This window comes from Salvia splendens, chromosome 21, assembly GCF_004379255.2.
Source record: "Salvia splendens isolate huo1 chromosome 21, SspV2, whole genome shotgun sequence".
Taxonomy (NCBI): domain Eukaryota; kingdom Viridiplantae; phylum Streptophyta; class Magnoliopsida; order Lamiales; family Lamiaceae; genus Salvia; species Salvia splendens.
The window spans coordinates 3840452-3854074 of NC_056052.1; the positions used below are offsets into that span (position 1 = coordinate 3840452).

Consider the following 13623-nt stretch of genomic DNA (forward strand, 5'->3'; position numbering starts at 1 on the left):
TAAACCCTAGTTGCGAGCCCAATAACAGTGACGGCCCATCAGCCCAAAACCCAAGAAAGAGTATCAGTTCGGCATGACCAAAGAGTTCGGTTCGGCACAACCAAAGAGTTCGGTCGCAGCCTACAGCTCGGTAAAAGCCAACCAATCAAGCTCTACTCTCAAAACCCAAGAAAGAGTATCAGTTCGGCATGACCAAAGAGTTCGGTTCGGCACAACCAAAGAGTTCGGTCGCAGCCTACAGCTCGGTAAAAGCCAACCAATCAAGCTCTACTCTCAGATCGGCAAAAGAACCAATCAAGCTCTACTCTCAGATCGGCAAAAGCTAATCGGCAAAGTTCAGCAGTTCGGTCTCAGTGTTCGACCGAACAAGGAGATAGTGGACCCATGCAGGATCTCCACGACCTCCATTACACCCACGATCTATTTAGTGGTGTTAAGCAGTTATCAACCATCTACGATCTAGTGAGTGGTGCTGCAAACCACGATCTTAGTTCAATGTATAAATAGAACCTAGATCAGATAGACAGGGGTTAAGCTCTCTAGATCCTGAATCTTATAGCAAATCAGTATTGTAATCTGTAAGCGAGACCAAACAATACAAATTTGCCCTCTCTTCTTCCCGTGGACGTAGATTTACCTCAGTAAATCGAACCACGTAATTTTCCGTGTTGTGATCATTTATTACTTGCATTTATTCCCATCAAAAATTCGCCACATCATCATTCAACACCCCCACCCTCAATGTTTTCATTTGTTTTATCTATTTTTTCTTGTTTAATTTGATAGTAGTATAAAAAATAATTGATCCTCTTTTAACTAGAAGAGGAATGGCATGAATGTGATGAAACCATATATGGCCCAATTTCTGCTCCAATTATTTTTAACTTGGCTATAACTGATTTTTATTTTTTTTTATTTTAGGCCAAAGGCCTAACTTATACTAGTAAAAATAAATAAAAACTAAGCTAATGATTTTGAAAATGCTGAAACTTAGGGCTATACCGCTAATCAACCACAATTACAAAACTAAAAATAAGATTTACAAAAATTTGTTGTAATTAAAAAACTCAACAATTGAAATTTTAGTGGGTCCCACCTAAATTCCGAACCCTTTGTGTTGTGACCTTATCCGTCGCCTAAATAGGGAAAGGAAAAGAGAAAAGGGAAAATGAAAGGAGAAAAAGGGAAAAGGGTTTCCATGGAAAAGCAGAGCATCACAGCAACGCCATTTATATTAACCCTTACCCTTTCATGGCCGTAAGGCCCCTCCAATTCTTCGTCTCGCGCCACCTCCCTCAAATCTCCCTCCTCCACAATATTCACCACTACCACCACCAACCTTCGCCCAGCCGCCGCATCAGAAATTAACCACCTCCGCTCCCTGCTCGATACCATGTCGCAGAAGATCGGGAAAGCGATTAGGCGGCCTGGAGCCCCCTCGAAGGCGCGGGTATACTCAGACGTCAATGTTATCCGCCCTAAGGAGTATTGGGACTACGAGGCGCTAACTGTTCAATGGGGGTAATTGATTGGGATGCTCGATTCTTTTTTTTTTTCCCTTTCGAATTTGTTTGTTTGGCCTTTATTGATTCCTTTTGGCTTCGATTGGTTGCGGCAGGGAGCAGGATGATTACGAGGTGGTGAGGAAGGTTGGAAGGGGGAAATATAGCGAGGTTTTTGAGGGTATTCATGTAACCAATAACGAGAAATGCGTCATCAAAATCCTCAAGCCTGTTAAGAAGAAGAAGGTCTCGTAATTTGTATATTCTGATAAATTAATTGTTTCTCGTGATAATTTCATGGCTGGAGAATATTAAGTTTTTGTGCTTCATAGGTGCTATGAACAAGTAATTTCTACTAATTCCAGCTGCGGTCTGTTTTTAAGTATATGGATTATGGGATTCTGAGTGCCACTATGGCAATTCTCCAGCTATCAGCTAAGATAATCAGTTTATGCTGTAGTTATATGACTATGTCATACTTTTAGCTTTATGGTGTGAAGTTAACTAGGTTCTGGGCAGAAAAATTTCCATTCGTTGTACCATATCTTACCTTTGCATTATAGCTTGCTTATGAGAATTGGGGAATATGGTTGATGAATGATTGTCCTAAAACAAAGAGGGTGTCGAGAGAATGGTTGTGGAATGATTGTCCTTAAACAAAGAGGAGAATTGAGAATGTTTATATTTCTGAACACTCTGACTCAATCAAGTAGAGTAATTGACTAGAAATTTCCTGGAGACCATGGGTCTGAATATCCTTGTAGTATCACTTAATTAGGAAAGAAGTCATTATCCATATCCTTGGGATTCACGTCTTTTTTGGCTAAGCATAAGCATCAGATAGAGAGACTTTAAGTTTTGGTTTCTGCTTTTTCTGCATTGGAGGTAATTGACAGTAAGACTGAGGAAAAACTGAGAAGAGAATTGGAAAAGATAAATGCCAGAAATGGAGGAGAATTCACAAGCACTAAGAAGCGATAATATGACTTTAGAAGAAGAAAAAAAAATGAAAAGTTGAAGAAGTCTTGTCGCTTTAACACCTATTTGGTTGTATTATGAAGCAAGTTTAAATTAAGAGATTGTTTAATATACTTTTCTCTTTTGGTAGTTGGTACTGCTTTTGTAACTGGTTTAGGTTCTCATGAATCATGATCCATAGTATCTATTTCTGCAGATCAAGAGAGAGATTAAGATTTTGCAGAATCTTTGTGGAGGGCCAAATATTGTGAAATTGCTTGATATTGTAAGAGATCAGCAATCAAAGACCCCCAGCCTTATATTTGAGCATGTGAACAATACAGACTTCAAAGTGCTGTATCCCACACTTTCAGACTTTGATATTAGATATTACATATATGAACTTTTGAAGGTAATTCTCTTCTTTTATCTGCATTTACAGTTCGAATAATCTTTGGAGATTGAAAGTTTGAATTATTGTTCTTCAAATTCCTGGTCCTTATAATCTTCTTGTTCTTTTTTAGTCTCTTCATGTATTGATTACTCTAGGGATTCACTAGGCATGTGCTGTTCTATCATTTTCCCATCACCAATTTGATTTTCTTTGTGCACATTTTCTATAATCTGTTGGAGGACAGTGATGCTAAATGGATCTAGTCCCAAAATTAGATATTATATACGGATGTCCATAACCATGAATCCTGTCTTTCCAATTTGAACTTGGAGAATACTCCCTCTGTCCCAAGCAATAGTGTTAATAGAGTGCGACATGGGTTTTAATCAGAATGGTTTGAGTGTATTGTGAGTGGAGAAAGGTTCCACCTTAAAGCAGTGTTAGAATAATTAATAAATGCATTGTGGGTGGAGAAGTGGTGGGCTATTTGTTAGAAAGTGTAAATAAGTTGATATATTGAGGATAATATGTTGTGGGGTAATGTATATGTTGAAAGAGACTATTTTTCGTGGACATCCAAAATGGCAATATGCAACTATTATTTAGGGATGGATATAACATAATTTTAACTACAGCTGGTCTGATTTGCTTTAATTTGTGCATGCATTTAGCCATTTACTTGAATTATATGGATTAAGTCCAAGGACTCAATTATTTTTTGGCGGTGAGAAGAAAAATTGACAAGCAACGAAAGATATTGTAATTTCCATAGGCTTTGCTCTTCATTATGTGGTAGCAGCACCGGTGGCAATAATATTTACAAGTGTGGCTCCAGATCTAGACTCTGGCATGCGTGTGACTATGAATTCTTGGACTTGAATACAATAAGCTTGTTAATTTAGTTGACTATTTTGCTTGTTTGATATCAAAAAGAGCATGTGCTTGGTTAAATGACCTGCACACACCTTATCCTGTGTTTTTCTTGCTGTGATAGAATGATATATTCTGAATTCCTGATGGAGGGTCTGAAACTTTTTCCACTGATATACAGGCTTTAGACTATTGCCATTCTCAAGGTATCATGCATCGGGATGTGAAACCCCACAATGTCATGATAGATCACGAGCAGCGTAAACTCCGCCTTATTGACTGGGGGCTTGCTGAGTTCTACCATCCTGGGAAAGAGTATAATGTTCGTGTTGCTTCCAGGTTTGCCATCATTCTTCACGTCTGCTTTACTAATGATCTTGTCTTATTTTTGTTCTATATAGTATATACTCTATTTAATAAACAGTACTTCCCTTTTCTTAAATTTCTATTGCTTTGTCGAAAGAATAGTTTCTAATTTGTTCTCTCTGTTTCTGATAGGCTTTGGTTTAGTTAGTGGAAGAGAATCACAATGTATAATTTGTAAACACCACTTTACTATGAAGGAAGGAAATGAAATTCATATACTTACAATTTAAATATTCCTTTAGGCATTAACTTAGTGTAAATAATTTTTATTAATGGTCTTAATGGTTATGATTTCATATCTTTGTTTTCTGATTTAAATTATTGTACTTCTTTCTATTCTGACATACTAAATCATGATTCTGATTGCTAAAAATTTGTACTCTGAAAGCTTATTAAGCAATGGGCATGATGTGATGTCACTAAAGCCCTGTGACTTCAGATCAGCCAACTATATAAGAGCTGAAATTTTTTTATTCTTATCTAGAACTCCCTTGTGGATTAAACACGTAGTGCAGTCACAGGTTATTGGGTCATGCAAACGATAGAACACATGCATAAAGATCTGCGCTTGATAAAATGATGAATTATCTTGACCTAGATAGGGAGTTATAATTCTGAAAGAATGGTGGGTTTGCTCAATGAGAATTCAATTTAAATTTTGTAAGTCCAGTTTTAGGAGAAATAATAGAGATTTTTTGGTTTAGTTGAAGTGATAAAATGACAAGTGTAAAATGGACTCTTAAAATGTTGGACAGGTATTCTCAAACTCTTAATTTTGAGATGCATTTATTTTCCTGATCACATACATGATCAATAAGCCTTATCATTGTGATAATATGGTAATTTAATATTAATTGGAACAATTAGTATAGAATATATTTGGTCAAAACCCAAAAACTTGAAACATTAGATGCATCTAAATAGGTGGAAAATAATGGTGTTTATCTAACTTGATTTCAAGTGAATATGATTAATCTAGGCAGAGGCCTCATAACTCAAGACTCTTGTCACTCTTCTCAAGATCTCAGTTCAGTTACAATATTTAATTGTTGAAAGTTGGTTACAGTTTCATGGTCAAGAGTACATGCTTTTGTTTCATTATATTACTTCAAGCTGTTTTTAATGTATATGTATACATATATAACTTTTTTGCTACATGCACAGATATTTTAAAGGCCCTGAACTTCTGGTTGATTTGCAAGATTATGATTACTCCTTGGACTTATGGAGCTTGGGCTGTATGTTTGCTGGAATGGTATGCTCTTTTTTTAATCTGCCTCTTGTAAGATTTAAACTCCTATTCTTCCACATATGTGCTAGTCCATAATTAGGTTGTATACTATTGGAAAAACATATAAATTGGTGAGATTCTTTTCAGTAATGCTAACCCCTCTATGTTTTAAAACACAGATGAGAATAATCAGACTGGTTCCTTCTTTGTTCTAATATAGACTATGATCACATCTATTGCAAATAGCATCTTAATATTTATCCCAGCTGCTCTTCTTGAAGCCGCAAATGAGAGACTTTTATCTGATTTATTGTGATATGTGGATGGTGGATGAAATTTGGGAATTTGAATTGTCACGCCTAAAATAAATGGAGTATAAAAAGTTTCTTTCTGTAATGATGCTTATATGGTGTACAGATATTCCGCAAGGAGCCTTTCTTCTATGGGCATGACAATTATGATCAACTGGTCAAGATTGCAAAGGTATGTTGAAAGATAACTTTCTAAATTCTACTTTTACTTGTGCTCATTTTTTCTCTCAGAGAGTTGTTCACATGCCAGAGATTGGAATGTATCCTAAGTTCTAGCAATTAATTCTCAACTTCTGTTGAATTATATTATTGGTTCCTTCTTGGTTTAATTGCATCATTTAGTATAAATACATAATAAGTTTATGCTAATGGCAAATAGTTTTAGAAGTGGATGATTAACATGCAAGCAGATTCATTACTGGTTTCATGTAAGTAGTTTGAAATTTTTGTACAACCTAGTAAAGCATTGAATCTTGATAAAATGACAGGTTTTGGGTACGGATGAGTTGAATGCCTATTTGAGCAAGTACCGCTTGGAATTAGACCAAAATCTTGCTGCTCTTGTTGGAAGGTGAAATACATGAGACTTTGCACTTGCTGATTTTTAGTGGAAGTTTAGAAAATAATACTGATTTTCTTGTGCCAATCTAGGCATAGTAGAAAGCCATGGACAAAATTCATCAATGGTGATAATCAACATTTGGCAGCTCCTGATGTAAGCAGTTATCCATTTGGCTACCCATTTAACTAAGTTTGTGATATAATGTTTGACTGAAAATATTCTTTGAATCTGAAGGCAATTGATTTTGTTGACAAATTGTTGCGATATGATCATGAAGAAAGGCCAACTGCAAAGGAGGCAATGGTACCTTTTTTTCACTTGACTGTCTCCAACTTCTAATGAAACAGTGAATTATTCTTTCTATTTGCGGAATTCAAGATTTGGAAATAATATTTTTCCTTAAAAACATCTTATCAAAATTATCTCCATCTACTCTAATTCTTATTTTTGTATTCTAAAGCATATTTTTTGCTCCTGACTGATGGTTCTAATCTTGTGCAGGCCCATCCTTATTTTAACCCAATAAGGAACTCAGAAAGCCGCAGAAGTCGTGGCCATTAGGATTTGAAGGACGTTTCAAACTCGAGGTGCCTATTTATTCTTGTTTCTCTTGTAAACTTGTACTGATCATTCAAGTTGAGTAGCTCTGCATGCCGTGCTTACCATCTGATTCATCCATAAGTTTGACGGGCATCAGCGCTTTGTGTGGTTTATGGGATAGATTTTTTCATGGTTGATTTTGCTTGAAAATGAAGCAGAAGTTGTGTTTCGCTTTGGCATTGATTACCTTCTAAATTCATCGTTGTTGAACTGTTTTCTGTACTGAGATCTGCTAATTGTTCTGCACAATTTTAATCCTTTATACGTTAATCACGTTCATCGCATAGTTTTCCAGACAGTAACATTTTTACTGACCAAGTATGACAATTCATCTCACCTCCTATCTCTGACTATTATAATCTTACAAACTTTCAAGTCTCTCTTCTCTCTCTCTCTTGATCTTCCCGTCTCTTTTCTTTCTGTTGCTGTCATGACTCTCTCCGACGGTCTGCATCTTCCAAAAATAGGAAGGTGTCAAAGCTCATCATAAGAAACCAATGCTATAAGAAAGATGCTTAACTGTACAACTTCAAATGGCTAGTAAACCCAACAGTTAGGGATGTCAATTTAGCCCACAACCCGTGGGCTGACCCAAATAGCCCGTCAAATTTATAGGGTTAGGGCTGAAAATTTTCAGCCCGATTAGCCCGCACCCGATTAACTCGTAACCCGAATAGGGTTGGCCCGAAACACGGTGGGCTGGCCCGATTGACATCCCTACCAAGAGGCACAACCTAATGTTACCAATGATTCAATTTATTTGCACAAACTCTATACTCAACATTAGATTTTGTTTTCAGTTATATTTTCGACATTTTTTTATATTTCTGTCAATTTTATCGGTGAATTGAGTTTAGGATGTTTTGATCTCCGGCAAATGGTTATGTCACCAAGTTGCCGGCTATGGTTGGGCAGGAATGGTTGGCAGTGGGAAGTGGGTTGTAATTGCCTTTTTCGTGAAGAACCCTAATTTAAGAATTAATCAACTCATTTTAGCAAAACTCATCTTGCTTTATCTTAATACTGTATCCTAATTTTATATGGAGCGGAGCCACCAAATGATATTTTAATCTCTGGTTTGGACTCTTATTATCGCAAGATTTTGGAATTTACATCCATGATGAATTTTGACATAATTATACCAAAACGCGCTAATGCCTTAGCAATCTTTTTACCTAACACAAAATTTCATATTGCTGAGAATACATCTAAAACAACTACAGATGCACACTGGCTGGCTATAAAAAAATCCTTAGGCCAATTACAGTTACAGATACACACCAAACCTACCTTACACTATGCCAAAGGATAAAAGCCGACGAGCATTTTCTTGTGCCGATAAGCTCCTCAAGTGTCGAAAAATGATTAGCCAGTCACTCTCTCCATTCTGTTGCATCTGAATGACACTAATATCTTAAGGAAAACCAAGGAGCAAACTTACAAATGATGGTTACTAAACCCTTCCCTCTTAGTTTAGAGACGAGTAGCCTGATTACTTGGATGGGTTACGCCTTGTTCTAGACTCCTATACGAATTCTAGCTGCTATTCTCCTTACCTGATAGATCCTTGTTTAAGCAGAGGATCTTGAGAAGAGATCATTCTCACTTTGTTACCTGTGATTTCTTCGTCGTTTGATTTTGCAACATCATCCGTACAGCCACTTTCATTGCCTCTGTTTCTTCCACGCTGGTAGAAGCACGGCTTTCAGATGTATCTGAGCTACTATTCTCCCCTTGTCTGTCTTTGCTTGACCAAAGCCTCGTGAAGATCTTCTTTACTTTCTTGGAAGTGACTTTATCAGCATTCGATTTAGCATCATTTACTATGACGCCACTATCCCCTTTATTTTCTAGCCTGAGACAAGCGAGCTCTGCTTTCAAATCCTTAAGCTCCTCTGATGTCTGGTCCCCGTCCCAATCTTCATCCGAGTTGGTAGTTGCAGATCTCGAGCTCCCACAAGATCCCCGTGGAAGCATAGCCTTTACAGAGCCAGGAAGATCGGGAGTGTTGTTCCCAACAGCTGCTGTCGCTCTGGTTTGCTCGAGGAAAAGAACTTGCACAACCACCCGCAATGGAAGCCTCTCATTCTGTACAGCGTGCGCACATGCATCAGCCGAAAGCTTCCTGCAGTCCATCAACCGACAAATTCTCTTTTTCTCACTCTTCGTCAACGCTGGGTGTTCCTGCTGAAAAGATGATAATCAATCAGTGAAATTCAAGTTCATCTTATATACTTCAGTGAGAGGACTTTATGGTTATGATCAACTTGAAGATGGAATAAGAGTTGGGAATTTTGATATATGGAATGAACAACAAACCTTGAGGTACATGTCAATAGCACGGTAAATCCCATCATGACTCGATCTTGGAAAGGCCGAGACCATTTCAGCCAGATCGACAAATTTGGACAGAGGCAACGAGACATCTCTAGCTGCTTCAGCCAAATAACCATCAACCAATTTAGCCACCTTAGCCTTGGAAGCATCGGAAATAAATCCAGGACATATCTCCCTGAACTCATTATCATCAGGATCGAGACTACCAGTCTGGATGGTATCTTCTTGCATCACGTATTGCTCAACTAATCCATGTACGACGTCTATGTTACAACGGGCTGTTTCACCAGTTGAGGAGCGAATAATTAGATCCGCAACAGTTACCTCATCAAGCTGTTGAGAAATTTTTAGCATAAGCATCCTTCTCCCCACTTCATCGCAATCTAACATTATCGATGTATGTAACAATCTCAGCAGAAAATCGTAAGGTACCGAACTTTTCTCATTTGGCAGCAAAGATGTGATTGTATCGACCAAGTAACGGTACTTCAGACGATCACTTCCTTGTAAGGTGCTATTGCTAAAAATAGGAAGCCTTCTCAAAGCATACGACTTTAATGATTCACCTACAACATCTGCAGACATGTTTCCTTTGGCAATTATTGCTGTAATAACCCTTTTGTATAAATCAATTTGAAGGTCACACAGGTCCTGCACCCACCAGTCGTTTGGCACTGTTTGTAGTTTCTTCACGCCGTTCCATTTTTCTTCATGCTCGTTCTCAGATACAAGCTTGTTATGGTTATAAGTGTATGACCAGTCTACTTTCGAAGGATCAGTGCAAACTTTGGTGGCAATAGAGTCTAGGCAGTGGTTGACAATCTTTAATTCTTCCGACCAAGGAAGAAAAGAATTTGTCGTTCGAAGTACAATTATGGAGTCTTTCCAACTCCGGAAAATGCTAGAAGTGAGGAAAACGTCAATCTTGTATATAAGATTTCCTTTCTCAACAGTCTCATACATTTCCAGGTACTCAGCTGCACAACGGGCTGCTACGACGTTGTACGCATTGAGTGTCACTACCATTCCATAACAGAACTTAGCACATACTTCAAATGCTGCAGGTCCACCCGCAATATCATGGATGTCAATTTCGTCGTTGTTGTCAGTACCCACACTGGTGACGAGCTTCTGGAGCTGAGAACTCTTGGAGAGGAGAGGAAACTACAACATAATGCAGTCTCATTAGTAACTGACCAGAGAGCTATACCAATTAATATAGTGAACAGGATTGAAATGAAAACACATCATTTGCTTTTAAGCAATCAGAACTCTAGCAAATCTCAGGTATAGAAAGTACAAATCAAGGTTATTTAACAGGAGCAGTCACTTAGACTAAATTGAGACAACTTGAGTGTTATGGCAAATTATAGTACATAGTCTCGCCGAATTGATCATACCTTATGAACATAAAACTTGACATCTCCAACACTAACAACCAAGTCAGTAGCCAACTCTGTCGCTACATACCTGAAAGATAGACGGGTTAGTCAAATTTGCAGTACACATTACAGTTACACCATGTTGCATACCCTCAACTCATTGAAGCAAGCAAAACCAACGGCTATTAAAAATGAAGTCCTATCCTATTCCGAAAATCTACTTCTTTCTGAAAGGCTCGTATGGTTACTAAACATCTATAATAAATAATTATAGGCTGCTTCAATCAAAGAACGACCATCTTTGACCTATAGTATATGCAAGAGTATACTCTATCCTATTGATGAATACAAAATACTCTGCCAATTTTGAGCCGAACACAGTTTTACCAGGCTGGCTTGTCCTACTAATGCTGAAATGCAAATATACAAAGAAAGAATGGTAAATATGATTTGAGCTAGCACAACAGTCTCGTCAGCATGGAATCTTAATAATAGTTCAGATGCGAAATTATTAGAGCCGAGACCAGTATACATACATGGTGAAAGTTACTTGGGGCAGCAATACTTATATGAAAAACAAGAATCTGTGTCAAATTAAACATTTACACAGCTGCTAGCAAGGATTTGATGAGAGACATAGCTAACCTTATAGTGTCTCCGTCGGTCTGAAACTGGTCAGGCTTTGATCCAAGTTTCATAAACTTCATTTTGCAGGTAAAGTGTACTCTAACCTTCAAAATATTGATCCTTTGCCTTCTATAGTTAAACCAGGAATCCCCAATTCAATAACGCAAAACGAAACAAATTGCAGTAGTTGAAAGGGCAATTCCAGGAACCAGCAGCTGCAACACTTTTTGAGGACTTATGAGGAGGGATCAAGTAAAAGGGGGCTAACGCCACATGACGAAACAATGTGATGATGCAAGAGAGCTTGATATTTTGATGAGAAGGAGGCCCGAATAAGAGAATCAATAGTTTGCTTGGTTGCAGTGGCAAATTCCGAGAGTATAAAAAGTTTACGACAGGATAGAGCGAACAAAAATGACCAATAAGTAAAGAAGATGCTCAATATACTCTTGTCAAATACTGCAAACATCCCACGTGCTCAAAACACTTGATACCATCAACCTTCCTCATTACCTATCAATCGCCATTACTAATCAAGGAACAAAACCACAGGTCCACTTTCACAAATCAAGATCAAGAATCCACGTTACTCGACAACACTTTTTGGATCAATGAAGTCCGGAGAGACCTATCAAAACCAAACATGATCTTGTTATGAGAAAATAAGCACTGCCAAACTCAGCAGACAAATGGAATCCAGCTAGTTTTTGGAAGATAGCGTAAGCATATCAATGGTTAAAAACAAGCCAACACCAACACCAACATACAGTAAAAGCAACTGATAAATTCCCCCAAATTAAGCATCAAATCCAATATACCACACTATCAAATGCAAAGAAATCAACTAAATCCCAAAAATCAAGAACTCAATCCAAGAAAAATGGTAGTAAATCATGAATTCGAAAGCACACAAAAATTGAATCTTTAACCAGACCCACAATCAGTAACCATGTGAAACCAAAAAAAGCACCAACTCTCACACCCTCATACTTGCATCAATCAATCCACTAAGATCAAAGAAAGCTCAAACACTCAAGAAAAATCAAACCAACCTATCACACCAGAAAAGGAAGAAGCAAGTGGAAAAAACACTACTTTACACAAGCACTACAACTTTAGGAAACGAAGAAGGCAACAAAAGAAAGCAGAAAACCAAACCATGGAAAAAAAAGATGTGTTGTCGCTAATGTTTGACAGCCACCATAGCAACACTGTGTATTCACAAAAAAGCCACTTCTTCTGAGAATGTTTTTACTTTGCAGACTATCTCAGCACCACCGCCCCACCACTTAAGACTCCCTTTTTTCCTCCCCTTCCTACGCCTTTTTATACTACATGAATCAAATTACTACTACTACCATTTTCCCTTAACGTTTAGTTGCATAAAACTGAATAAAGTTGAGATAACACATAGATTAATTAAATACTAAGTACATAAATCAAACAAACAAGATAAAGACTTGATTTTTATTTTTCTAGCTTTGTTGAATCTTAAGTAATTCGGTGTAAGTCCACGGCGTGGGGCGGCGGCTTATTGAGATTTGTAGCCAATGGAGGCTTCTCGGTCTTCAATAAATTCCAATGGAATGACAGTTCGATAACTTAATTCGTATTTAAATAATAAAGGATTAATTGATAACTAATTCAGGCACTCGCATTTATTTGTGTAATGCACTAAATGTTGCTTTTCATTCTTAAAATGCAAAATGAAAACAAATTGATATTAACTTTGGAGAGATGTGATCTCCTAGGCGACTAATATGAGCGTCTTATTTGCGCGACATACCCGTGTCAAAAACGTCAATTTTTTTAAATATATCTTAATACCTTCTTTCTCTCGCCAAATTAAGTTTTTTATCTCTCTACACATTATCTTCTCAATTGAAAAGAGACACCCAACTCTGTAAAATAATTTTAGCTCGGTGGGATCTATAAAACACCTTGTCTGGTTCGCTCATTTTGAGTGAGTGCCAATTCATCTTTCTCCACACTGACGTTTGTGTTATTCGAGTTTTTTTTGGGGAAGAATTGTGATGCTAATTATCTTAGATTAGATGAAGGAATAAGGAAGAATTTGAGTTGAGGGTATTTTACCAAATTTAATCCAGAGTTGGAGAGATATGTGGATCAATGTAATATACCTTATTGCATATATTTTTGTGAGCAATTCAATGATAATTTTACAATTTATGAAAGTGAGGAATCAATGTAATGAAGCAATTTTTTGTGGAGTTTCAATAAAATAGCTGCGAAAGATCGGCAATTATATTTTTTAGATCACTAAAGTTGCAATGCATTTGTTTAATTCCTTTGGCCTTTCGGCACTCATAGATAAAAATTAAAATCTTTAGATTGTCTTTTGAACATATTTCAATTGTTTCTTTTGGTGTATTTTACGCTTGTAATTGAAGTTGCAGGGGGAGACGAAGAACCTGATACAAGATTTTCAGAATTAGAAAAAGATATAGATCAATTTCCTTTTTT

At 37.2% G+C, this 13623-nt stretch overlaps 2 protein-coding genes across 6 annotated transcripts; one reads left to right on the forward strand and one right to left on the reverse strand.

Moving 5' to 3' along the window:
* The first annotated feature begins 1156 nt into the window (after positions 1–1156).
* LOC121784773 (casein kinase II subunit alpha-4, chloroplastic-like) lies at positions 1157–7063 on the forward strand. Its single transcript, XM_042183004.1, has 10 exons — positions 1157–1521; positions 1619–1748; positions 2677–2871; positions 3905–4062; positions 5254–5344; positions 5738–5803; positions 6120–6202; positions 6283–6346; positions 6428–6496; positions 6695–7063. Exons 1-10 carry the CDS (start codon positions 1394–1396, stop codon positions 6752–6754), a joined length of 1044 nt encoding a protein of 347 aa, XP_042038938.1. The 5' UTR covers positions 1157–1393; the 3' UTR covers positions 6755–7063.
* A 54-nt stretch (positions 7064–7117) lies between these two features.
* Positions 7118–12794, reverse strand: LOC121784766 (BTB/POZ domain-containing protein NPY5-like). Of its 5 annotated transcripts, none has more exons than XR_006046778.1 (5): positions 11158–12791; positions 10531–10600; positions 9113–10294; positions 8084–8980; positions 7118–7241 (listed from the first exon to the last, which is right to left on the reverse strand). XR_006046778.1 is itself a non-coding variant. In XM_042182995.1 (5 exons), the coding sequence occupies exons 2-5, from the start codon at positions 11217–11219 to the stop codon at positions 8396–8398; spliced, it is 1899 nt and encodes a 632-aa protein (XP_042038929.1). In that variant the 5' UTR covers positions 11220–11767; positions 12298–12791; the 3' UTR covers positions 7933–8395. The 5 variants fall into 5 exon arrangements, 4 of the variants coding, with proteins under 4 accessions (XP_042038929.1, XP_042038931.1, XP_042038932.1 ...); XM_042182995.1 differs by lacking the exon at positions 7118–7241 and having other exon boundaries at positions 7933–8980; positions 11158–11767; positions 12298–12791; XM_042182997.1 differs by lacking the exon at positions 7118–7241 and having other exon boundaries at positions 7933–8980; positions 11158–11767; positions 12192–12791.
* Between the last annotated feature and the right edge of the window lie 829 nt (positions 12795–13623).

What these genes read in the sequence shown, in the direction of transcription:
- LOC121784773 (XM_042183004.1), top strand. Translation starts at nt 1,394, where the DNA reads ATGTCGCAGAAGATCGGGAAAGCGATTAGGCGGCCTGGAGCCCCCTCG. An exon ending in AACTGGTCAAGATTGCAAAG is followed by an intron (nt 5,804 to 6,119) that starts GTATGTTGAAAG and finishes ATAAAATGACAG; the next exon opens with GTTTTGGGTACGGATGAGTT. An exon ending in CAACTGCAAAGGAGGCAATG is followed by an intron (nt 6,497 to 6,694) that starts GTACCTTTTTTT and finishes AATCTTGTGCAG; the next exon opens with GCCCATCCTTATTTTAACCC.
- LOC121784766 (XM_042182995.1), bottom strand. Translation starts at nt 11,219, where the DNA reads ATGAAGTTTATGAAACTTGGATCAAAGCCTGACCAGTTTCAGACCGAC. An exon ending in TCAAGTTTTATGTTCATAAG is followed by an intron (nt 10,295 to 10,530) that starts GTATGATCAATT and finishes ATTATGTTGTAG; the next exon opens with TTTCCTCTCCTCTCCAAGAG. An exon ending in CTATTGACATGTACCTCAAG is followed by an intron (nt 8,981 to 9,112) that starts GTTTGTTGTTCA and finishes TCATCTTTTCAG; the next exon opens with CAGGAACACCCAGCGTTGAC.